This window comes from Mesoplodon mirus, assembly GCF_964341445.2.
Source record: "Mesoplodon mirus genome assembly, chromosome: 3".
NCBI classification, from domain to species: domain Eukaryota; kingdom Metazoa; phylum Chordata; class Mammalia; order Artiodactyla; family Ziphiidae; genus Mesoplodon; species Mesoplodon mirus.
The window spans coordinates 25,096,655-25,120,926 of record NC_138978.1 but is presented as its reverse complement, the minus strand read 5'-3'; the positions used below and the strand labels follow the sequence as shown (position 1 = coordinate 25,120,926).

At 37.9% G+C, this 24,272-nt stretch overlaps 1 protein-coding gene across 7 annotated transcripts in view; it reads left to right on the top strand.

Moving 5' to 3' along the window:
- EYA3 (EYA transcriptional coactivator and phosphatase 3) overlaps positions 1-24,272 on the top strand; it is a 104,012-nt gene that overhangs the window by 39,374 nt on the left and 40,366 nt on the right. For 6 of the 7 annotated variants that reach the window (XM_082614538.1, XM_082614539.1, XM_082614540.1 and 3 more), the window contains 4 exons: positions 6,986-7,029; positions 10,293-10,372; positions 15,407-15,473; positions 18,542-18,678. In XM_082614538.1, the coding sequence (XP_082470664.1) occupies positions 6,986-7,029; positions 10,293-10,372; positions 15,407-15,473; positions 18,542-18,678 (328 nt within the window). The other variant, XM_082614541.1, reaches the window with a different exon arrangement.

Sequence of the window (24,272 nt, the reverse complement as noted above, 5' to 3'; positions counted from 1 at the left end):
TCTGTCGATGGACATTTAGGTTGTTTCCATATCTTGAATAAAGCCAAGATTTTTAACCCTGCTGTTTACTTGTGTATAAAGAGAGATGTTGCTGATGAGCATTACTATTGGAGTTATTTTAATCACATTGTCTCTTCCTTACTGAGTTATCCGTTTCTGTACTACTTGCTAGCTCTATCTCAAGATTGTTCCACTCATTGTTCACAATACAACATAAATCCTAGCCTCAGGTTCTCTTTCACTTTCCCCTATTGCCAGTCAGTCCTCAATCCTCTGCAGTCAGAAATGGTTCTCTCTGTGGTCATCACTTACCTTGAAATCACTCCATCTTTTTACCCTAGTCTTCATCTTTCTCAGCTACTCTGAAGCAGCTCATATTATTGTCCAAACTAGAACTCTTGTAGAGTAAAAGGAGGCACTAACCAAACTCAGTTTTAGGATAGGAGGTATAAATTAACACTGTTCCTGGCAAACTGGAAGCACTTAAAAAACTCCTTTATAGCTATCAGGGTGCCCTTTGAGCTCAAGTTTTAAAAGGACATATATACATAGGAAAAATTTTTAGAAGAATATACACAAAACTTAATACTGAAATCATGGAGGTTTGGGGGCAGAATAAGGTCTTTTATATTTTATTTTATACATATCTGTATGGTTTGGGTTTCTAAAAATATGAGCATATGTGCCTTTTATATTTAAATATTAAAAAGAAATTAGTAATACTGTAGACAAAAGAGGTGGTACATGATTACAACCACAGTGTACTCTAGGCTAAAACATGGAAAAGGAGTGAAGCTTGGGAAATATTCTTGATTGAGAGCAATGAAAAGGACCCTAAAATTTGTGGTTTTGGCTTGGAGAATAAAAGGATGGAATAAGTGGCAAAGAGAGAACGACTATACTCAACCCCTAATTTCTTTTTGTCTTATCGATAAAGGGGAGTAATCTTGGGCTTCCCTGGTGGCGCAGTGGTTGAGAGTCTGCCTGCCGATGTGGGGGACACAGGTTCGTGCCCCGGTCTGGGAGGATCCCACATGCCGCAGAGCGGCTAGGCCCGTGAGCCATGGACGCTGACCCTGCGCGTCCAGAGTCCGTGCTCTGCAGTGAGAGAGGCCACAACAGTGAGAGGCCTGTGTACTGCCAAAAAAAAAATTAAAAAAAAAAAGAGTAATCTTCAAACTATAAAGGATACCATATCAATTAAAAATATTTTATTTCCACATTTATAAGCAGGTACCTAAGTTATTTCAAATGAGTTCTAATTCTCTAGACCCCCCCCCCCATAAAAAGACTGGGTTTGGTGCTCCTTCTTTGTGTTCCATAGAACCTTGAACTTCTATCAGAATCATTATTTCACTGTTTTATTTATTACTTTTTTAAAATTTTATTTATTTTCGGCTGCGTTGGGTCTCTTTGCTGTGTGTGGGTTTTCTCTAGTTGTGGCGAGCAGGGGCTACTCTTCTTTGTGTGCGGTGGTTGCTCTTGTTGTGGAGCATGGGCTCTAGGCGCACGGGCTTCAGTAGTTGTGGCACGTGGGCTCAGTAGTTGTGGCTCACGGGCTTAGTTGCTCCACGGCATGTGGGATCTTCCTGGACCAGGGCTCGAACCCCTGTCCCCTGCATTGGTAGGCGGATTCTTAACCCCTGTGCCACCAGGGAAGTCCCTGTTTCACTGCTTTAGAAATTATCTATTTCTTTTCAACCAGACTGTAACTTCCTTGAGGTCAAGGACTGTATTTTGTTTATCATTATATTCCCTTTCAGGAGGGCTTGGTAGAGAACAGTCAGTTGAATGAATGATAGCGTGAATATGAACTAGAATTCTCACTATAGGCATTTAACATTGGAGAATGAATCTGCAGTGTATTTTTCTCTCACATTAGTCTCATATGGATTGACAGCTTTCCTGGGCCAGTCTTCCATGAAGGCTTCTTTCATCTTGTGATGCTATTATCTTCAACTGTGGCCTCCATGGTTGCCAAAGAAATGGAAGAGAGGATTGAAGAATCACATGAGATGTTTTTAAGGGGTAATTGTAGAAGTGGCTTACGTGGATGGCTCCAACCTGACAACAAGGGGGTCTGGAAAATGCCATCAATCTGTGTCTTAGTCTATCCTGGCTACTGTAACAAAATGCTATAGAATTGGTGGTTCATAAACAATAGAAATTGATTTCTCACAGTTCTGGGGGCTGGGAAGTCCAAAATCAAGGCGCCAGCAGATTTGGTATATGGTAAGGGCCTGCTACACCTGGTTCACAGACTGCCATCTTTTTGCTGTGACCTCACATGGTGGAAAGGGAAAAGGAGGTCTCTTTTTTTTAAATTTATTTTTTTATATTTTTGCTGCACGGCTTGCGGGATCTTAGTTCCCCTGACAAGGGATTGAACCTGGGCCCCCGGCAGTGAACCTCCTAACCACTGGACTGCCAGGGAATTCCCAGGAGGCCTCTAATCCCATTCATGAGGGCTCCACCCTCATGACCTAATTACCCCAAAATTACCCCACCTCCAATTTTCATCATATTGGGGATAAAATTTCAAAATATGAATTTTGGGGGAAGACACAGACATTCAGTCTATAGCATCCTGTGTGCCCAGGAACAGGAAAAAGACCACTGAATATTTATAAGTGAATCTACAATAATCTTCTCTTTGGTTCACCTGTTTCATTTTTCACATCTAAAGAACAATATGTAACTCGTTTCCCCACACATTCCTCTTAAGAGAAACAGCCCCAGCTTCCATCAGTTGCTGCATCCAGATCAAATCCAGGATCTGATGCCCACTAGTTTCTACTAGGTCCAGATGTGACTTCTTTTGGACAGGTACCTGTGAACTTAAAAGACATGTTTTTTGCCTCCCATCGCAAGTCACACCCCACATGCAATGGTGGAGCAGGCAGTTGTCTCTGCCATGGGTATTTACCTTTCAGTTTCTAGTAATTTGGAATGCTTACTCTCACTCTCTACATACTCATTTCCTTATGTCAAGTTCTGGAAGTAAAATTAATAATTAGATGACTGTTGGTAAGCACAATCAAAGAAAATAGCATTAAATGTTTTTTTTGTGTATAATTTCATCCAGGTTATGATCAAGCCCTTTCCCCTTCTAGAATATAGAGTATGACTTTCTAGTAAAGAGAATGATATGCTTTGTTTGGCAGTGGTGGATAAATTCTGACAAAAACATCTTCCTTTTTATAGGCTTCATGGAGACTTCTGTTGGACTTATTATTACCAAGAGTATAGTTTACCAACCCTAGTATGATTTAGCCTCTCGTTAAAACTTAGGGGGCACTATAGTTGTATACTTGTAAGTCATACCAGAATAGTTCTGGAATGACATTTGAGATGCATAATATAATTCTCTTATCTAGAAAGTGGTATTTCTTAATCTTGTCTTTGAAATTTTGGAAATTCAGCTTTGTTTTTGCTGCTTTGGGTGGTAACATTAAAATTTAACAATGTCTTTGTCTTTCATAAACACCTCTCTCTCATTCATTCTCTCCCTTACCACCCGCCCCACTACCACCACCAATTTCATCTTCACAGCAGGCCTGTGGAATAGTCATAGTTTTCTTTTACAGTTGAGAAAACAGATGCAGAGAAGTAGACATACAGTGAATTAACTCTCAGAACTGAGCCTTGAACCTGGATATTCTGAATTTGTGTATTGGGTTATATGTATTCCTTTGCTCTGTTATATTTAAAGCATGATTTTTTTTTTTTTTATAGCAGAGGCACAAGTAGAACTCTGATTCATGAATTTGCCAGTGGTTCTTCCTTTTTGTGTAACCTTTAGTCATAACATGCCTGTAAGATTGTCATTTTTTTTAATGACAACTTTATTGAGATACAATTCACATCCATTTTAAAGTATACAATTTGATGTTTTTTAGTACATTCACAGAGTTTTGCAACTATCACCAGAGTCAATTTTAGAACATTTTCATCACTCCAAAAAGAGATTCTGTACCCATTAGCAGTCACCCTCAATTCCCTCCCTCCCGCAGTCCTAGGCAACTACTAATCTACTTTCCTATTGACCTATTTGTGGATATTGCATATAAATGGATTCATACAATATGTGATCCTTTGTGACTGGCTTCTTTCACTTAGCGTAGTCTTTTCAAGATTCATCTGTGTTAGCATGTATAAGTACTTCATTCCCTTGCTGAATGTTTCATTGTATGGATTTATTTTATCATTCATCATTTTATTTATCATTGTATTTATCCGTTCATCTGTTCATGGACACTGGGGTTGTTTCCACTTTTTGGCTATTTTGAATAATGCTGTTAGGAACATTCATGTCCAAGTTTTTGTGTGGACATAAGTTTTCATTTCTCTTGGTTATATAGTCAGGAGTGGAATTTCTGGATTATATATAATAGTAATTCTATGTTTAACCTTTTGAGGAACTGCTAGACTGTTTTCCAAACTAGCTGCCCTATTTTACATTCTGTCAGTTTCTGGATTGTATTGTTTGAACCCATCCTTTTGTAATCCAGTGAAATCTGTCTGTATCCTTTTAGTTTACCTGCCTCTAGTGCCAAGGTTTCCTATCCCTGACTTACAGGAGGACATAATTGCCCAAATCAAGGCTAACAATGAGCTGTGAAAGGTACAAAATTAGCTGATAACACATTTTCCTCCCCCAGACGTTTTTGTTTAGTAGATATGTCTTTAAGTACATTTTCTCCATTTCTATTTATGAGTACATACTCTTTGTACCGAGTTGGCATTGTAGTAAATAGAAAGTGAAAAAGCGTAGTTCTTACTTGAAAGGCCATTATGGTATATTTTAAAATTTTGCTCCAGGGCTTTTTCTTTTTTTTAGTTCTCTAGCTAAATTTGTTATTCTGTGGCACTAATAAAATGAAGACTGATAAATTAGATTCCTCAGTGCTCTAGTTTTCTTTATATGGATTACTGTTAGGAGACCATAGACTGTTTTAAATTCATTTCTTTGATCACAAAGAGGGTCTTTGGGTGAGCTAAGCATAGATTCATCACCACTATTGGAAAATTACATTATTATCCGACCTTATGTAAATACTGTCATCTTCAGGTGGGAGGGACAGCACATTTATATTATAGCAAGAGCCTGTATTTTGTCATTTGTGAAATGACATAAATAGATAAACTAGAAAGTCTAAGTAGATAAACTAGAAAGTTGAATTTTTCTTATCTTTAGCCTTTCAGTTTCCAGTCAAAACGTGTTTTCCAGCGTTATTCCATCAGCGCATTTTTCTCCTATGCCTTTCAGTGAGGTTATGTCATACATTTGTAATACAATTAAATTCTCTTGTCACAGTATGTATACCATCCTGGAATTCCTTGACCTCTTGGTTGGTTTTGGTATCTTTTATCATACAGAAGTTTTGAATTTTTGTAAAATCAGTCTATTTTCTCCTTTATGGCTTTTGAATTTAATATCATGCTTAGTAAGGGTTTATCTACCTCAAAGTTCTTTGTTTTTTGTTTTTTTCTTTTTTCTTCATATGCTTCTATAATTTTGTTTCTAAATTTAGAGGGTTTTTAAAAAACTTATTTATTTATTTTTAGCTGTGTTGGGTCTTCACTGGTGTGCTCAGGCTTTCTCTAGTTGCAGGGAGCAGGGGCTACTCTTCGTTGTGGCGCGCAGGCTTCTTGTTGCGGTGGCTTCTCTTGTGGAGCACGGGCTCTAGGCACATGGGCTTCAGTAGTTGTGGTGCACAGACCTCAGTGGTTGTGGCTCGCGGGCTCAGTAGTTGTGGCTCGCAGGCTTAGTTGCTCTGCAGCATGTGGGATCTTCCCGAACCAGAGCTCGAACCCATGTCCCCTGCATTGGCAGGCGGATTCTTAACCACTGCGCCACCAGGGAAGTCCTGGCAGGTGGACTCTTAACCGCTGCACCACCAGGGAAGTCCTTAGAGGGTTCTTTTTTAATGCCCCTTTTTTTCTTTATCTTTATTGGTACCTATGAAAATTTAGGCAGCATTATATAATGAGTTGATATGCCATAAGCAAATAACCAAGAGTATTTGGTTTTATTTATTTTGTCATGTTTTCTCATGAGGAGTGGCTGTCCATGAGAAGTTGTATGGGCCTTGTATTCAACTTGTATTTATTATTTACCTTGTCTGAACTGTTAAATTTAATCATATTAAATAGCTATATTCCCACTGGATATGTTTATTTAAAATTGTTTAGCAAAGTTTCTGCCTCTGTGAGTTCTTACTCTTCGTAGTGGTTGGCAGTACTCTTTGTCAGCTTGAAATACTTTAAGTATTAATAATTTGTATGGCTAAGCACACTAAGCATACTTCTACTATAAGTAGTAATTCTAATCAGAAAACTCTAAAATCAGATTCTTTGTCATATAAAAAAACAGGGAAAACTTAGTAGTATTAACCATTGATCTTTCATTTATGGATTCTTAAACTGTTTCAATGAAAATGCTTTTACCTTAGAAGGAATTAGAGAAGGTGAAAATATGGGGAAAAAACAGAATAGTGTGAAGTATATTTTTTAGATTACTGGTAACCTGATTAGAATTTATTTTTATTGTTGGCATGTAAGTAATTTGAATATAAAGATATTTCTGTTAAATAAATGATTAGATGATAGTGAGATTGCCATACTTACTGTTTGAGAATAAAACTGTGTGTCTGGTAAAATTTTAAACTAACCAGTTTGTATCCAAGTTTGGATACCTTATCCTGGTAAACATTCTGTGTTGAGTAAAAATCCTGGTAAACCTTTTATTTTACCTTGAATGTGAAAAACACTTTTTTCATTTAAAAAAAGAGAGAACCTCATGTGAAAAACAAGTACATCTCTAACTCTAAAATATAATAAGGATTAATAAAATAAATCTAATGGAAACAAAAGGAAACAGTTACCCAGTAATTTATTAGTTAATATTAGGCTGCCACTTGAGTAGCTAGATGATTTTAAAAACAGATCAAGACATTGATGCTTTTGTATAATTTTTTTACAGGTGAAAAAAGCCAAGATGCAGGAATCAGGAGAGCAAACTTTAAGGTATACAGAGTTGAATTTCTTTTTAATGACCTACTTATAATTGTTTTTACATACTGATTAGTATATGGGCATGATTTGTGTTGACTACCCTCTTTTTGGTTTTTAGCATCAATCTTTACGTTTTGAAATTATTTGGTTTAAGGTGAAAATTTTCCTCTAAAAGTTTGTCCTTGAAACACATAGGTGCTGATTTTTTTCATTTATTCATTATTTATTCAACAATATATACCAATCTCGTGGTACCTCTCAGATCCTGTGATATGTGGAAGAGACACAATGGTGAATATTCTTCAGTCAGATGTACAGTATACATACAGTATACGTAGTAGGGAAGACAGAAATAAGGAAAACCCAAGGGGTTAATCATTAATTACCAAATGGATATGGGACACCTTAGTCATTAGCTAGGCTCCCCTTGTAGAAAAGAGGCAGCTTCTTTGCATGTCATGTTCTCGCTTCCACAACACCATGATTTTCAGTTGTCCACAGTTCTTACCTTCTGTTGTTTGTCTACCAACCATATGAGCCGGTAACTGCATCACCTCTAACATCTTAATTTTAAGAATCCTACTCTTATACCACCACACACACTATCATTCCAGCTTATTTATTCTATTGTCACACTAGCCCTGTGTCTTATACACTTCCAATTAAATAATCTGTCATATTTTCACTATCAAGCATTGACCCTTCCCCAGAAAAAGACTTCAATAACTCTCCATTTTCCCCTTTTCCCAGCTCCTGGCAACCATCATTATGCTTTTTGTCTCTGTGATTTTGAGTACTCTAAGTACCTCTTATTAGTGCAATCATAAGTTATTTGTCTTTCTTTGACTTGCTTATTTCATTTAGCATAATGTCTTCATGGTTTATCCATGTTGTAGCATGTGTGAGAATTTCCTTCCTTTTTAAGGCTGAATAATACTTCACTGTATGTCTATTCCACACTTTGTTTATCCATTCTTTAGTTGGTTGTGTTAATTATTGACAAGAGTTCTATTGAATGAGAATGAAATATTTGTGGTGCTTACTTTTGGAGTTTGGGTGTTTTTTTTTTGTTTTTGTTTTTTTTTTCTTTTTGCGGTATGCGGGCCTCTCACTGTTGTGGCCTCTCCCGTTGCGGAGCACAGGCTCCGGATGCGCAGGCCCAGCGGCCATGGCTCACGGGCCCAGCCGCTCCGCGGCACGTGGGATCCTCCCAGACCGGGGCACGAACCCGTATCCCCTGCATCGGCAGGCGGACTCTCAACCACTGCGCCACCAGGGAGGCCCAGTTTGGGTGTTTTTGCTCTTTTTTGGAGAAGGGAAATTTTATTTTGGAGCATTTTTTTTAATATACACACATTGTTAAGTAAAATTTATGTTTATATAACTGAAAATAATTATATTTTGAGACAGTAGTAATTTTTCTAGATACAATAACTTTAAATATTTAACAGTGCTGGAGTTAATTCACTGTCTTGGTGCTGTTGTTTCTATTTAATCTCTAGATACTCAGTTGAATAGGTAGGGGATTTTGCTATAAGATGACAGGACCATAGGATTTTAGGAACTGGTCCATTGTATGCCAGACCATACAAATATACCTTCTAAGATACAGGATCTAGAAATAGTCTTTCAACAGTGGGTATAACAGTGAACCCCAGACTTATTCAGGTACACATAGAAGACCAGTCATTGTAGTCAGAAATGTGAAGTTCTTGTCTGGGTTTATACCTTTCTCCTTGGAATCCTATTTAATTAGGCATAAGATGGGGCTCAGAAGTCTGTATTCAGGTAATTATAAGAAATAAGCCATTTTGGGAAACAATGATGTAACTATTCAGTATGATTTCTTACCCTTACCCTCAATTCCCATAGTAATATCTTGGTTGGTATATTAAGCGCTATTCCAGAAATACAGACAGTTGAGTAAATAGATTAAAATAAACTTCATCTGGGGATTTACCTTTAAAAATTAATTACATCTTAGGGAAAATTGTTTGAACATTGAGAATATACCCGGAAAAAAAAAACTTTATTATGCTTGAATATTAGAGGTCCATTCAGAAAAGATAATGAGAGCTTTAAGAATTTTGGTCCTGTGTATTTTTTTTTATGAATAACATTTCTTTTTAAAATTTTTTTCTTTTTAAAACTACTCTTGCCAGATATGTGTAGTGTCTGGGACAGTGTCCTCCACATCTCCCTAGAGTGTAGAACAGCAAAGCAGATTTCTTGCTAGGGAACATGAATGTGGGAAGAATACCTGGGCTGGGGAGAATTTGTATTGTAATAATACTAGCTACAGTTATATTGCACTTACTCTGTTCTAGTCTCTGTTCTAAGTACTTTTCATATATTAACTCATTAATTTCTATTACAACTCTAAAAGGTAGCATCTATAAATTATCCCTCATTGACAGTTGAAAAACTGGAGCACAGACAAGTTCAGTGACTTGCTTGAAGTCATAAAGCTAGTTTTGGCAAAGTGGAATATGAACTCAAGCAATCTGGTTCTAGAATCCACACTCTTGAGCACTGTGCTATACTGGTAGTTGAGGGAATATGTGGAGAGTGGAAAGTAAGGTAGAAGGAAGAGGGAGGACACGGTGAGGGATGAAAGTATAATCTCCAATTCAGAATTTCAGTGAGGATCTTCCCAACATTAAAGTGTCTAACATAATGACTTGTCCTCCCAGTTTACATGACTTATCTTTTACAGTTTCTCTTAATTTGTCTTATAAGTTTTTTTAAAAAGATGTTGCTAAGTTTTGGAAATGATAACAAATACAAATTTGTTTATTTTTAATTGGGGGAAAGGAAATACAGCAGAATGCACCATTTTAAGGTTCAGAACCCCTTCTTGGAAGCAAACGTGTATGATTTGAAAAAACTTGTCAAGTGATTATGAGGACCATTGTCTGAAATCAAGCATCTTCCTACTTCCCCTTGGTACTTTGGAAATAAAGTGGCAGCAGTTTTTGGTGCTGTGGAATTTTTCTTTTACCATGTGGTCTTCAGAGAAAATCCGACTTGCCTGTGGCTTAGGTGGAATTTCTGAGCGATACAAAGATTGAAGTGATGACGAAGAACAGTAGAATGCTGAAGGTACTAGCCCTGGCCCCAGCTCTTTAGGTAGCCGCTAAAAACCAAGAATAAGTATTTCATAAAGTAGACTTACCTTGCCTCTTACTTACCTAGGAAGAAAGGGTTTGATTTAATCACTTTTAGCAATGCAGCAGATCAGTCAGGGGCTAATGTATTCACTTTGGTTTTCCCAGTCAAGTAAGCAACTCCGAAGTCAGTGATCAGAAACCTGAAACTTCAAGCCTTGCTTCAAACCTTACCATGTCGGAGGAAAGTAAGTACCATATTCTGTGCACCATGGAAGAGGTGTTCCTGTGACCAGGTGATGCTATTCTTTTATAATTGGCCTTCACTGATTGCCTTGTTTGTCTCAGAATATCCAGAATCCTTTCATTGCCTTGTTTGTGTGTTCATCCTTGTGCTCTGCTATAAGCCTTATTGACATACCAGCTAAGGAACAAAATCACATGGAATTCACTCCCCAGGGATTGGTGATTGTGGGTTTTTTTTGTTTTTGTTTTTGTTTTTTGCTGTACGCGGGCCTCTCACTGTTGTGGCCTCTCCCGCTGCGGAGCACAGGCTCCGGATGCGCAGGCCCAGCGGCCATGGCCCACGGGCCCAGCCGCTCCGCGGCACGCGGGATCCCGGACTGGGGCACGAACCCGCGTCCCCTGCATCGGCAGGCGGACTCCCAACCACTGCGCCACCAGGGAAGCCCTGGTGATTGTGTTTTTGTTTCGAGGTTGGTTGTTCTAAAGGTAATAAATAGTGCCTTACTCAAAATCAGAAAAGTTTGTGGGCCAACCTCTGACTGTTCCTCCAGAGGGCTTGATATTTTTCTACCTTCCTAAAAACCAAATAATTCTACCTATCCATCTAGGCCAAAAAAAGAAAAGTAATCCCCCGAGAGCCCAAGATTGATACTGGGCCCTGAGGGAGATCCATCTCAGGGATCCACTTACCAACCCTTATTCTCCTGTAGAACAGTTATATTCATACGTTAGACAAAAATTTGTAGAATGTCCTTTTTTTTTTTCCTGTGGAGACATGAGCTTTCTCTGACATATCATGGTGGTATGTTCCATAGGGCAAATAGTCCTCCTTGAAATTAAATTAAATAAGATCTTACAGAAAAAACCCTAATGAACTTTTTGGCCAGCCCAATAGCTGTGCCCTTCCCTATTTTCCCACACACTTTAAAAGGATAAATTTGTGTAAGACACTTTTTGAAAAGACATTTATTTGGGGGATATATCTTAAGATGATTATGCTTAACCTTGTATAATTCCCGTGTGTTAAAAAATGGTGTGCCTATTTTTTAAAAAAATGGTATGTCTTGAGTTGTATATATTATTTCCTCAAAGATGCTGTTCCAGTGGTTCTCAAACTTTCAGCATACCTAAGAGTCATCTGGAGTGCTTGTTTGTAATGTAGAATTCTAGCTTCATCTTCAGTGATTATCATTCAGTAGACCTGATGTGGATGGGAATCTGCATTTTCAAGAAGATAGCTAATTCTGATACCTATGGGAAACAGCTCTAATCAATGAAAAGTATCTACTCTAATTTTTTTAATATCTCACTCATCCCCAAGAAAAAGGCCTGTTCCTTATATACTTCAGGGCCCAGAGGTAAGTTGTCTTCTTGCTTCTTGAAAACCATTTCTCTTTTTTTCTCAAAAACTCTGGTTCCTTTGAAGTCTATATTTGTGCCCCTTCCCCACATTTCTTTTTACCTCAGACTGAACTCCTAGTCATTTTGCTCTTTAAAGACTAGATCTTCTTTTTCTTCTCCATCCAGACTCTTATTATTCTTGGTAATTTCAACATCCATATAGATGACCTATCCAATACCCATAATGTCCTTCTTGTTTTCCTGTCCCTTTTTACTCAGCATAGATTCTATGGTTCTTTATTATAATTACTCCCTTACAAATATCTTCAATAATTTGGCCTCTTGTACTCTTCTTGCTAAACCCCAGTCATAATTTAATCCAACTCTACCTTCTCTATAAGTGCATTCAAATAGCTGAACATTATTGGATGATTTATACACCTAGCTGACTATTTACTCACAGGGCCTCAAGTGGGCACCCTACTACATTTTACTCATGAGTTTTACCTTTTAATATTTCACACCACTTCTTTCCTCTCGAAGCACCCATACTCATTCACCTTTCTTCATGCTTACCTGATGACTCCTTCTCAAACAGAAGCTCTCTGTGACAGGAAGCTCCCTTATTATCCTACCACCACCAGATCTTCAAAGCTACTTGTGTTTGTACCCATATTATCTCTCTTCATTCTTGTCAGAATTGGAATAGTATTCTTGCTCCTGTCAAAGGTAAAACCTTTTATTTGTGCCTCATACCCTATCTGTTCTCACCTCCCCCAAGGACTTTGGTACTTTGGTTATCCTAATACCATTCCTGCATCGTCATGTTCTTCTCTTCTTAATCCATCCTGTCAGTAAAGGGACATGATTCAGTATCTACCATCTTAAAACACAAAACCGTCCTTTTGGTCCACATCCCCCACTAGATATAGACCTTCTCTTTGTTCCATGACCCATTGGAACCTCTGGAAAGAGTTGCCCTCACTTGCTTTCTCACCTCCCATTCGCCCTTCAACCCTCTCAAATTTAGCTTCTGTCACCACTCTTCCAATGAAATTGCTTTTGTCAAGGTCATTAGTTACTTTCAGTAACTGAAAGTGCTAGTTCTAGTGGACATTTCTCTCCTTGTATCCTGCCTCCCACTATTTTTTCTCCCACCTTTCTCCTTTGCTGGGCTTTCTTCTACTATCTGAACTCTGAATGTTGGTGGGCCTCAGGGTTTGGTTCTAGTCTACCATCTTTGCTCTTTCTGCATCCTCTGATCCATTACTACATTACTTTAAATGTTTTATACATTGTTAACGAATTCCAAATTTGTATTTCTAGTCTGACTTCTCCCCTAATTTCATTTGTGAATCCAGCTGCCTACTTGACATCTTCACTTAGATATTTAAAAGGAAAGTCATACTTAAAATGTGTGAAAGCTTTTTATTCCCTTAGCCCTCCCCAAATCTGTTCTTTTCCCGAACTTCCCCATCTTTGGAAGTGGCTTCACTGTCCCTCTAATTACTCAAGCTGAAAACCTAGAAATTATCCTGTATTCCCGTTTTCCTGATTCCTTACATACAGATTCATCAGGATGTCGTGTTAGTTTTACCTTCAGGATATATTTCAAGGTTTTGCTTCATCTCCACGCTTTTTTTTTTAACCAGTACAAAGTTAAACACATCCAGATTTATTTACACAAAGCTAAAGAAATTTGGGTTCTATTTCCATTTTGTGTAATTTTATTCCGGGGTCTGGCTTTGTTGTGTAGCTGACATAGGTCATTGAAACTTGATTATCCCACCTCACGTGCAATTTTTGTCACAAGGGAACAGAAAACTTGGGTATTTAGCGCACATACAATAATGATCTTAATATTTTTACAATTTAGTAGGAAGGCAGCCATCCCACAGCTTGGCAAGGGGACAGAGAAGTTACAGATTTTAAGCAGATTATACCTTGACTCTTTTTTTTAAATTATTTATTTTCTTTCTTTATTTTGGCTGCAGTGGGTCTTAGTTACGGTACACGGGATCTTCCTTGAGGCATGCAGGATCTTTCATTGCGGCACCTGGGCTCTTCATTGCGGTGCACGGGCTTCTCTCTAGTTGTGGCATGCGAACTTTTCTTTCTCATGGCACGTGGGCTCTGTAGTTTGTGGCACGCGGGCTCTCTTGTTGAGGCGCGCAAGCTCAGTCATTGTGGCGCGCGGACTTAGTTGCCCGTGGCATGTGGGATCTTAGTCCCCCAACTAGGGATCGAACCCTTGTCCCCTGCATTGGAAGGCGGATTCTTCACCACTGGACCACCAGGGAAGTCCCTTGCCCTGACTCTTTATAAGCCTTTCATAGTTCCCAAGTACTGCAAAGATCAAGGCTCATTCATTCTCTAGAGAAGTAAAAATTGGCCTAGATCTCCTAGGACGTTTTGTGGACCTCTTCTAGAATTAACTTAAATCAGAGGAGGAGAAGGATTTGGGTTTTTGAATGTACTTGTCAGCAGAGAAGGAACCATTATGTAGAATTTCAAATGAACTTCCATTCTATGGGATGAATGCTAAGAACTTTAGATCTAATTGAGATCCCCTTCATTTTTGTCAAAGTGATTATGGATTAACATAATCTGCAAATTGCCATTAAGTATTTTCAAAGACTTTGAACAACGGCAGTGGACAAGATTCATGATAAACTCTCAGATGATGATTTATCGTACTATTGGACATGAATTGGCCCTGCATCTGATCTTGATCAGGGTTCCCTTTTTGGATCAGAAACTCAGGGAACCCAGCTAGACATAAAGTTAGTTGGTTCACCCTTAGTCCCTGATCACAGTAGAGCAACCTCTATAGTTGTTGAAGGAAGTTCTTGAACAGTTGAGGAGTCTGGTACAGGCTCTGTGTGATGTTACTCTGTCTACAATATGGACTGAGATAGTGCTAATGAATAGGATTCTGCTATCTGTCAAACTTGAGTTGAATATTTACAGTATTTATCCCAGATGAAATCATTAGGGTCAAGCCTCATGACGGTATCTATTCTGGATGAAGTCATGGAGGTGAAGAGGACACTAGCTGTGGAAGTCTCTTTACTTGATGGTTTATCAGAGTATTACATCAGTTCCTCAAGTGTGTCTCTGCTTTGCCAAACGTAAAGCCTTTACTACAAAGCTGAAAAAATAGTAATACAGACGCATACTTACGTCTTTCTGCTGTTGATTATATACAGCAGTAGCTACAGTTTTCTAATAAAATTGTGTTCTTGCTCCAAATCTGTCTTCCTGCAAGTCATTCTTATGACCTTTTATTCAGAATAGGGTAAGCACCCAGAGAATGAGTAAGCTGAAGAAGTATAATGTGGTTTCCTAGACATAGATCTTGCATTTTAAGTTTGCCTATGAGCACAGCTGAGAGCTTAGGAAGTTGCTTCATCCATGGTTGTAGATCAGTGATGGGTGAAGGTAGAGTTCAGTTGGTACTGACTTTTGAGCACTTTACCATACCCTTTGCATTCTAGCTTCTTTTACTGTCTCTAAAAGTCTCTAAACCCATTATTAGAAGAGTGAGGTATTTCCTACTGCATAGTCTTTCTAAATTTCTGATGCCCAAGTTGTATTCTGTTATTTAGTTTGAAAGACTATACAGTGAGACATGAAATTTCCCCATTTCATTTTTGAAATGTTCTAACTTTTTCCTGGTGATATCTTTCTTTCAGTTATGACATGCACCGATTACATCCCTCGCTCATCCAATGATTATACCTCACAAATGTATTCTGCAAAGTAAGTTGAATAATTATTTCAAAAATCTGTATGCTTTTTCTCTAGATTCATTGCAAATTTTAACTTGATATTTAAGTTATTAAGTTGACATTTAACTTATTTTCACCTTTCTTGTTCTTCCCTACTCCAGTTTTTTCATTCCCTCTAAATATAGTCTATATAACATCCTTTTAATGATGATTGTCTGGAATAGATCACTGTTACCCAGGAGCTTGCTCAAAATGAATAGGCACTGAAAAATGCAAAATACCATTAATGATGTAAACATATTACTGATTGACCTCTGATCATTCTGTCTTTGCTCTACGTTAATAAAGAGATCAACTTAAAAAGCTAAAGCCAGCCTCAGACTGGGACTTCTCAGCCTAATCTATGTTCAGTTTATTGTTTTAGGAGTGTCCTCAAGAGTAGAACTAGGCTTGAGATTAAACAGGTTTAGTGGGTTGAAGTCATTAAGAGGCAATATTTTGGGCCTCATGGGGTAAGATCAGCATTTAAGGTCCACGAAGCTAATCATCTCCAAGATGAGTAGGTGCAGAACAGTGTGTATATCGAGCCAGCAGTTGTGCATTGATAGAGTGAGCCTACATACATAGATACATACAAGTGTGCTTTATTAAACTGGGATAAATTCTGGTGTGCTTACATAGGCAGGGTACATAAAGAACACTCACCTTTGGTAACAGAGGTGAGTGATACGTATGGGTATGTTATAAAAAGAAAACTTTTTCCTTTTGAATTTTGCGTCAGTTAAAAAAATGAGCTAATTGAAAAGTCAACTCAATGAGTTCTCCAAATTCTAACCTGGTGTAAACACTAATAGCATTCTTGGGCCAGTCATTTTCATGTGGTTTTCTTCTTCTGTGAAATGACTGAACCTATTCTCTGAGATCATTATGAAGAAGATAAGAAAATAATTGGAGCTATAAAGACACTATATAAAAAATGATATTGTGGGGCCTCCCTGGTGGCGCAGTGGTTGAGAGTCCGCCTGCCGATGCAGGGGATACGGGTTCGTGCCCCGGTCTGGGAGGATCCCATATGCCGCGGAGCGGCTGGGCCCGTGAGCCATGGCCGCTGGGCCTGCGCATCCGGAGCCTGTGCTCCGCAACGGGAGAGGCCACAACAGTGAGAGGCCCGCATACCGCAAAAAGAAAAAAAAAAAAAAAAAAAAAAAATGATATTGTGATCTTTATCATATCTGGAGGTTAATCCATTTGAAGTCACTAAGATTTTAAATCATTCCCACGTGATTTGATTAACAGCTACAACCTGAGCTATTTCCTGGTCTCAGATCTGGCTAAGAAGAATAGAAATTTTCAAATTCAGTCTTTTAGGGTCTACCGAGATGTGAATATTGGATATTCCAAATCCATTCCTTCGTTCAAAAAATATTTGTATATCTGCTGTACTCAGGACACCTTATTAGCTATGCCCGCTATCTTTTCCCTTTTTAATTTTTTTTAAAAAATTATTTCTTTATTTTTGGCTGTGTTGGGTCTTCGTTGCTGTGAGTGGGGGCCACCCCTCGCCGTGGTGCACGGGCTTCTCACTTTGGCGGCCTCTCCCATTGCAGAGCACGGGCTCTAGGTGGGTGGGCCTCGGCAGTTGTGGCTCTCAGGCTCCAGAGCGCAGGCTCAGCAGTTATGGCGCAGGGGCCCAGCCGCTCCTCCGCACATGGGATCCTCCCGGACCAGGGCTCAAACCCGTGTCCCCTGCATTGTCAGGTGGACTCTTAACCACTGCACCACCGGGGGAGTCCCTATGCCTTCTGTCTTAATGCAGACCTCCTTACCACTTAGCTAAAACCATTGCATTTTTTAACTGCCTCTATTTCAACCACCCTCCGCAATCCATTTTACAAAGAAATGTCAAACTAATCTTTATTAAAGAACAGCTCTGATCTTGTCATTCTTTGCTCAGCAATTTCAGTGACTCCCAGTTGAACACTTTTAGCCTCATATTCAAGGTCTTTGCTGTCTGTCTTCTTATACTTTGCCTTAATATAATACGTGCTCCTTGCAGGCTGAAGCCCTTCCTCTGTACCTTTGCCAGAATTTTTCTCTTTTCCTAAAACACCCTTTTCTCTCCCATTTCTACACATGCTATCTGCTCAGCTCACAGACCATTTCTTTATAGGCTTCCTTCATTTTCTTCTTCCCCAAAACTGGGGGAAAAAAAAATCTTTTCCTTTCTGAAACACCCCTTTCCCTCATTATTTTATTGTTATGATGATCTATATGGTACATATGACACTTTCTTGCTTATAAGTACAGCATAACTTATCAAATAAAATAACCGGTATCTAAAAACTCAGTGCATAAAATGTGGCACCATCTTATTCCATGGATAAAATGACCAGGTCATCTAGCTAGTTTAAAATCCCAGAAGTTTCACTGTTAAGTTCAAATCTCTAGCTAAACCTGATGTGGTTGGCACCAACTAGTGGCAGTGTACTCTGGCTTAAATATCAGCGGGGCAATTCTGTGTCCTGTCTAGAACTTCCTAGATTTTATTAGTTATGTGACTTCTATTTTATAGGCTCGATCTGGGGATATTGGGCCACACCTGTACTCCCTGTTTTCTAATATGGTTGCTTGCTTTTCCTCTGCCAGCCTCACCCTCTTCTCTAAGTCCCACTTTCCCTCTCAGAACTTTAGTTTGGCCCAGAGGGCTAGGTGGAGAATGGAGCCAATTGCCAATCCTGTTCTGTCCAGTTTTATGTCATTTTAGGGTTTTATTCTATATTTAGACATAAGGGCATAAACGAGTTTAGTCCATACTTTTATCTCACATAGGGCCTTGCGTGTGGCACACCACAAATGTTTGAGGCATAGTAACTGGACCTTGGGAGGAAGATATTTGAAACTATTAAATTTTCTGTAAAATTGTTAGGTAGGTGACAGTAGAACCTGGAAAGGAAAAAATAATTCTACTTTCTGACCATAGTAAGAGACATTTTATGTGGCAGGTTCGTCTCCTCATTGCTGATTCTTTGCTGTTAGTGGTATTAGCTATTTCCTCTACTTTTCTCACATGAAAGTTTTTGTTTTCTTGAACTTTTCTAGACCTTATGCACATATCCTCTCAGTTCCTGTTTCGGAAACTGCTTACCCTGGGCAGACTCAGTATCAGCCACTGCAGCAGTCTCAACCCTATGCTGTCTACCCTCAGGCAACCCAAACATATGGACTACCTCCTTTCGGTAAGGCATTCTATTGTGAGCAGTTGCTAAGAATGTTGATTTTATCCCCCAGAAATTTCCGTGTTTCCCCCAAAAGCGAGCACAGCTGATCAGGAAGCTGAGGGATGCCACGTTGTTGTCGGCAGAGCACCTGCTCAGGTACAGGTGTGATAGAAGTTGGGTATGCAACTTTCCAGCAGTATATTTGATGCATGTCATATAAAATCATAACTTCTCAATACTCAGTTGTTTATCTGCCATAATGTAGCTATTTCCAGGATACTAAGTTGACTGTAAAGCTTGGAATCTTCGTGTTTGGAAACTCTTTGAGGAATTACAGTTGATTTGACTTAATTCATACAAAACATGATACCATGACAAATATATTTTGAGGTGGCTAATTTCTTGCTAAAACCAAGTAATCTACATATTCCAGATGGAATATACCTTATAGTTTTCTGCCCCCACCAACCCCGCTCTGTTTTGTCAGTTTCTCCCTCTCCTTCCCTGCTGCCCCAAGCTGATCAGTTGTTGCTCTGCTGAACCAGAAAGTCATCTTAGAGGGGGAAATCCCCAATTTTGTACAACCTTATCATGTGCATAGAGAGTTTTGTTCTTTGGTTTTAGGTATCTTGTACATGAACTATAAATTAGAATGATTTACTAGAAGTCAGTTTGAGGTTCTTTGGGCACTTAATGTCTGTGCTTTTTCTGTGTGTGTGTTAATTGATAGATATTGTCAGTGTGCTTTATTGCCCCTTCCCTGCTTTCCTAGAACTGGTGCCAGAAAATTAAAAGAATACTGTATTTTAAAAAAAATATTCAATATGTTAATAAAATTATAACTGTGTAGCCTTTATTGAAACTAGCTAAGAATTAGAAAAATCTTTCAAACAGATTGCCACAGATTCTGGGTGTTGCTTGCTTTTGGTTTTGAGATTCCTACTTTTCCTGGCCTGTCTGGCTACTCTTTTATGATACTGACAGCTTTCTTATCTTGAGGCTTGTTAGCATTCCTTAGCTCCTGATAACTACCAGAAACAAAAATTGGGAGTTATGTTTAATGATAGTGGTAGTTGATAACTTCATGAGAGAAGAGAAACAGAAATGCTCTTGTTTTCCTGTTTGTACACCCCTGCCTCAGTGCCTGTCGGTATATACTAAAATTTTATGTTTCTGATATATTTAACCAGACAAGACTGAGCAGTCCTTTTGGAAGCAGGACTCTGTGAATATGTTTGTGTTTATTTCTTTTTGCATATATTAAAGCTAATTTATCAACAGCTGGCTAACAATAGGCTAGCAAGTATAAAGTATTTCACATTTTTTTTTTACTCTCTGTTTTGATTTAAATTCTTTATTAGAAAGCCAAAAGCCCTTTATGACATTGTTGAACAGTTGATTATCCCTGCTGTTCAGTGTTAAATAAAACTCCTATTATATCTCTGAACTCAGATTTTGGAATACCTAGCACAATGCCATGTGCATATAGGTCCTAGATATTATGGTATCTTTTATAATCACAGCATTTCCCTCATTTTAAAGAAAGAAAGAAAAATCTGTAAAATAGGTAGATCCCTGTTAAAAACTTGAAGGAAACAGTGTTTATTTTATAAAGAAATATTGGGGGCTTCCCTGGTGGTGCAGTGGTTGAGAGTCCGCCTGCCGATGCAGGGGACACGGGTTCGTGCCCCGATCCCGGAAGATCCCACATGCCGCGGAGCGGCTGGGCCCGCGAGCCATGGCCGCGGAGCCTGTGTGTCCGGAGCCTGTGCTCCGCAACGGGAGAGGCCACAGCAGTGAGAGGCCCGCGTACAGCAAAAAAAAAAAAAAAGAAATATTGGTTATAGCAGGCTCTTTTATTAATCTATTTCTGTTTAATAATTGGGGGTGAGGGAAACTTGTTTAATAAGTTTTTCGTATCAGTAATTCAGAGAGAACTGTTCATTAGCTTAATTTGCCTTTGAATGATAGGTATGGCATATTCTCAAATTTTATAAAGGAAATTTTAAGGAAATGTTTATAATACTTTGTGTGTGTGTGTGTGTGTGTGTGTATAATGCTTTTTAAAGTGACTATTTTTGAAAGACATTTTCTTATGTTTTAACACATGGCTTCTTTTCTTTTATATCATTCAGATGTAAAACACTCCATTTCTTCCTGTATAGCACAGGGAACTATACCCAATATCTTGTAATAACCTATAATGGAATATAATTTGCAAAAAACAAAAAAACTGTATCACTATACTGTACACCTGAAATTAACACAGTATTGTAAATCAACTACACTTCAGTTAAAAAAAGGCTCCATTTCTTTTTTTCTTGTGAAGATTTTGGTAATTTTATTATCTTAGTGTTGCCTGTTAGCACTAAAACTAGATTAGCTGGTCTGTTATTTTATTTCAGATGTAAACAGAGCTTTAGAAAATCTTACTGTAATACGATTGTATGTTATATATTTATACAGTAATAATAATATATTGTAATAATATTGAGTGCTTACTACGCAAGCAGTATGCTGAGAATGAGTGCTTCACACTTTACATTACTTTCTTATGTAATCCTCAGGACCACCCTAAAAAGTAAGTGGCAGCATTATCCCTTTTTATAGATGAGGAAACAGGCTTAGAAGGATTAAGTGACTAACCTCAGGTCATACAGTCAGTAAATGCCTAGGATTAGAAGTGCACCCCGGTCTGTTTAATTCCAAAAGTGCTCATAAATTTAGGCCTGTATGAAAAAGTTAATCTCAGAGTTGACTTTGAAATTTAAAAGTTTCCTCCTTTTAAAGAAGTGAGAAAAGACTAGAGGACATCTAGGACGCCCATATTATGACTCATCTTTAAAAGTAAAGGAATGGTGGTCGTATCTTTTCAGAGCTATATAGAAATCTGGTGAGATGGTAGAATGAGGATTTGAGGTTTAACTTCCAGTGATCTGCATGAGTACGTGTGAGAGAAAGGGGACTCGTTCGTTTTCAGGGGCTCATAAAAGATTGGCTTAACTACCATTGTTCTACCTTCTTTTAAAAGAACTTTAATATGAGGTGGAGATTTGACAGTATGTATTAAGAGTCTTAAGGATGTTCATGCCATATCCCTCAGTAATTTTACTTTTAGGGATTTATCCTAGGGAATTAATTAGAGATAACCATAAAAATTTACTACCAAGATATTCATCACAGCATTATTTATAATAGCAAAAGATTGGAAACAACAGACATATTGAATTGAAAGGTATATGTTAAATTGCAGTGTATCCATAGAATGGAAAACTGTGTAGCCATTATAAATCATATTCTTAAAGAATATATAGTGTCTTGAAAAAAGTTTATTATTAATTGAAAAAAGCAGTATATAAAACTGAAAATACAATATAATATACCAAGTTAGTAGTTTTTAAAAATATGTACATAAAGAATAATTTGGAAGAAAAACTGAATGTTAACAGTACAGGCAGTACAGATTTGATCTCAATTACCAAGGATCCATGCAAAGTGAGGACACAGTTCCAATGTGTACAGGTTTCAGTTAACACAGTCCCGTGCAAAAGTGAGAATTGTTTGTATTTTTTGGGTGTGTGATGAGACTGCAATTTTTTTCTTTTCACTTTCTATATTTTCCCAATTTTCTATAATATACATCTACTTATAGTTAACAAAAGTACTCAGATTAAATTACTTAGTATTTATAAGAGCTCATCCCAGAGAGGTATTAAATCAACAAGATATTCTTTCCTGTGGTTTTTTTTAGCATTTATATGTACTTCGATTCTTAACCAAACTAATCTTCTCTAAATTTCCACTACTCTGATATATATGACTGCAAAGTGAACTGCTCAGATTAGTTTGGTTAGTGACTAACCAATAGGTGGGAAGTATTTGTGCTGAGAAACTTGGGTAGAGTTTGTGATAAGACCCCACTGTGGGGCAGCAGGAGAACAGCACTCAGAGGCAGACTTCCTTTGCCATTTTTAGATCAGCTGCTTCTCTGCATCAGGCTCTTGGTGCTTAAAATGACTTGAGAAAGTCTACTTGTAGGCAAAGAACAGTGAACCAGGAGTCAGGAAGCCAGGATTTCATTTCTTCTTTGCTGCTGGCATTAGTGCTCTACGGTCACACCATTTGGTCTTGCTACGTGTTACTTGGAATTCTGGAAAGAGTGCTTTCAAAGGAAGATAGACAGATAGATACACACACACTTAAAGAGCAGGGCTACAGTGATACTGGAGGCAGGGTCCATATTGTCTTTTATTCCTCTATTCTTCATAAAATAATATTCAATAGCTACTTTATGTTTCTGCCCAAAAACATTCAAAACTATCTATTATTTTCTCTACTTGTCTTGGACATTTTGCACTAATTTCTGACCTTATAAGATGGACCAGTTTATAGAAATTTTACATTTTGAAACTTTAAAAATCCATACTGAATGATGAGACTAGCAAAACTCTCTCAATTAATACTATTCTTATTAGTAAGATAGTATTTTAGGACAGTGTAATAATAAACATGTTTACAAACCCAACACCTCAGGTTCAGAACCTATTTAGAAAACAAACCACATTGATTACAATAAATCTGAAAGTTATTGTGACATTGAAAAGGCAAGTTGTTTCTATGTTTCTAAAAAGTGTGATAGTCAACCACCAAGAATCTTAGCACTAATATTCAAATTTCACATCATAAATGTTCAAAAAAACTACATTCTCAAATATTTTTTATTGTTAAATGTCAGCCATAACAAGGAGTTAAGCAGTGGCTTACCTGGGCAAGACTGAAAATCATCATGAACCAAGGGGTGGAAGGGGGTGGAGGGCAACCCTCCTAATTTGTGCTAGAGATGTTGGCATTCCTTAATCTCCTCAAATATGTTATTTCATGTGGTTAGTAGGTGAGAAAAGAATATGTCTTGCTTTTTAATGCTTTAGTTTGATAAATTAGGAGTTTGGGATTAACACATACACACTACTGTATATTAAATAGGTAAATAACAAGGACCTACTGTATAGCACAGGAAACTATACTAAATATCTTGTAATAATCTATAATGGAAAAGAATCTGAAAATGTGTGTGTGTGTGTGTGTGTGTGTGTGTAGCTAAATCACTTTGCTCTACAGCAGAAACTAACACAACATTGTAAATTAACTATACTTCAATGAAAAAAAAAGTTTGAGAGAAGGCAATTACCATGTTCCACTGTGAACCTTTTAAGATTTTAACACCTCCTTTTACTATTCTTACATTTACTTATCAACCAATTTTACAGATCTGAGTTACACTAAGATATCTGAGTGCCCTGGTGACGCAGAGGTCCTTATTCTCAAAGCATTATATATTTATAAATTTCTTAACAGATTAAGAGTATATGAAGTGAGGTAGTGTTGAATTTGAATCTGTGGCTGACCTTGGTATTGATTTCTTGCCTGGAATGTGTTTGATGAATCTTCTTGGGCCTAATTATCAGCTTCAACTATATTGATCCAGGAGCTATAACTATTCAGAGCACAGTGAGGTTTTTTGTTTGTTTGTTTTGTTTTTTAACATCTTTATTGGAGTATAATTGCTTTACAATGGTGTGTTAGTTTCTGCTTTATAACAAAGTGAATCAGCT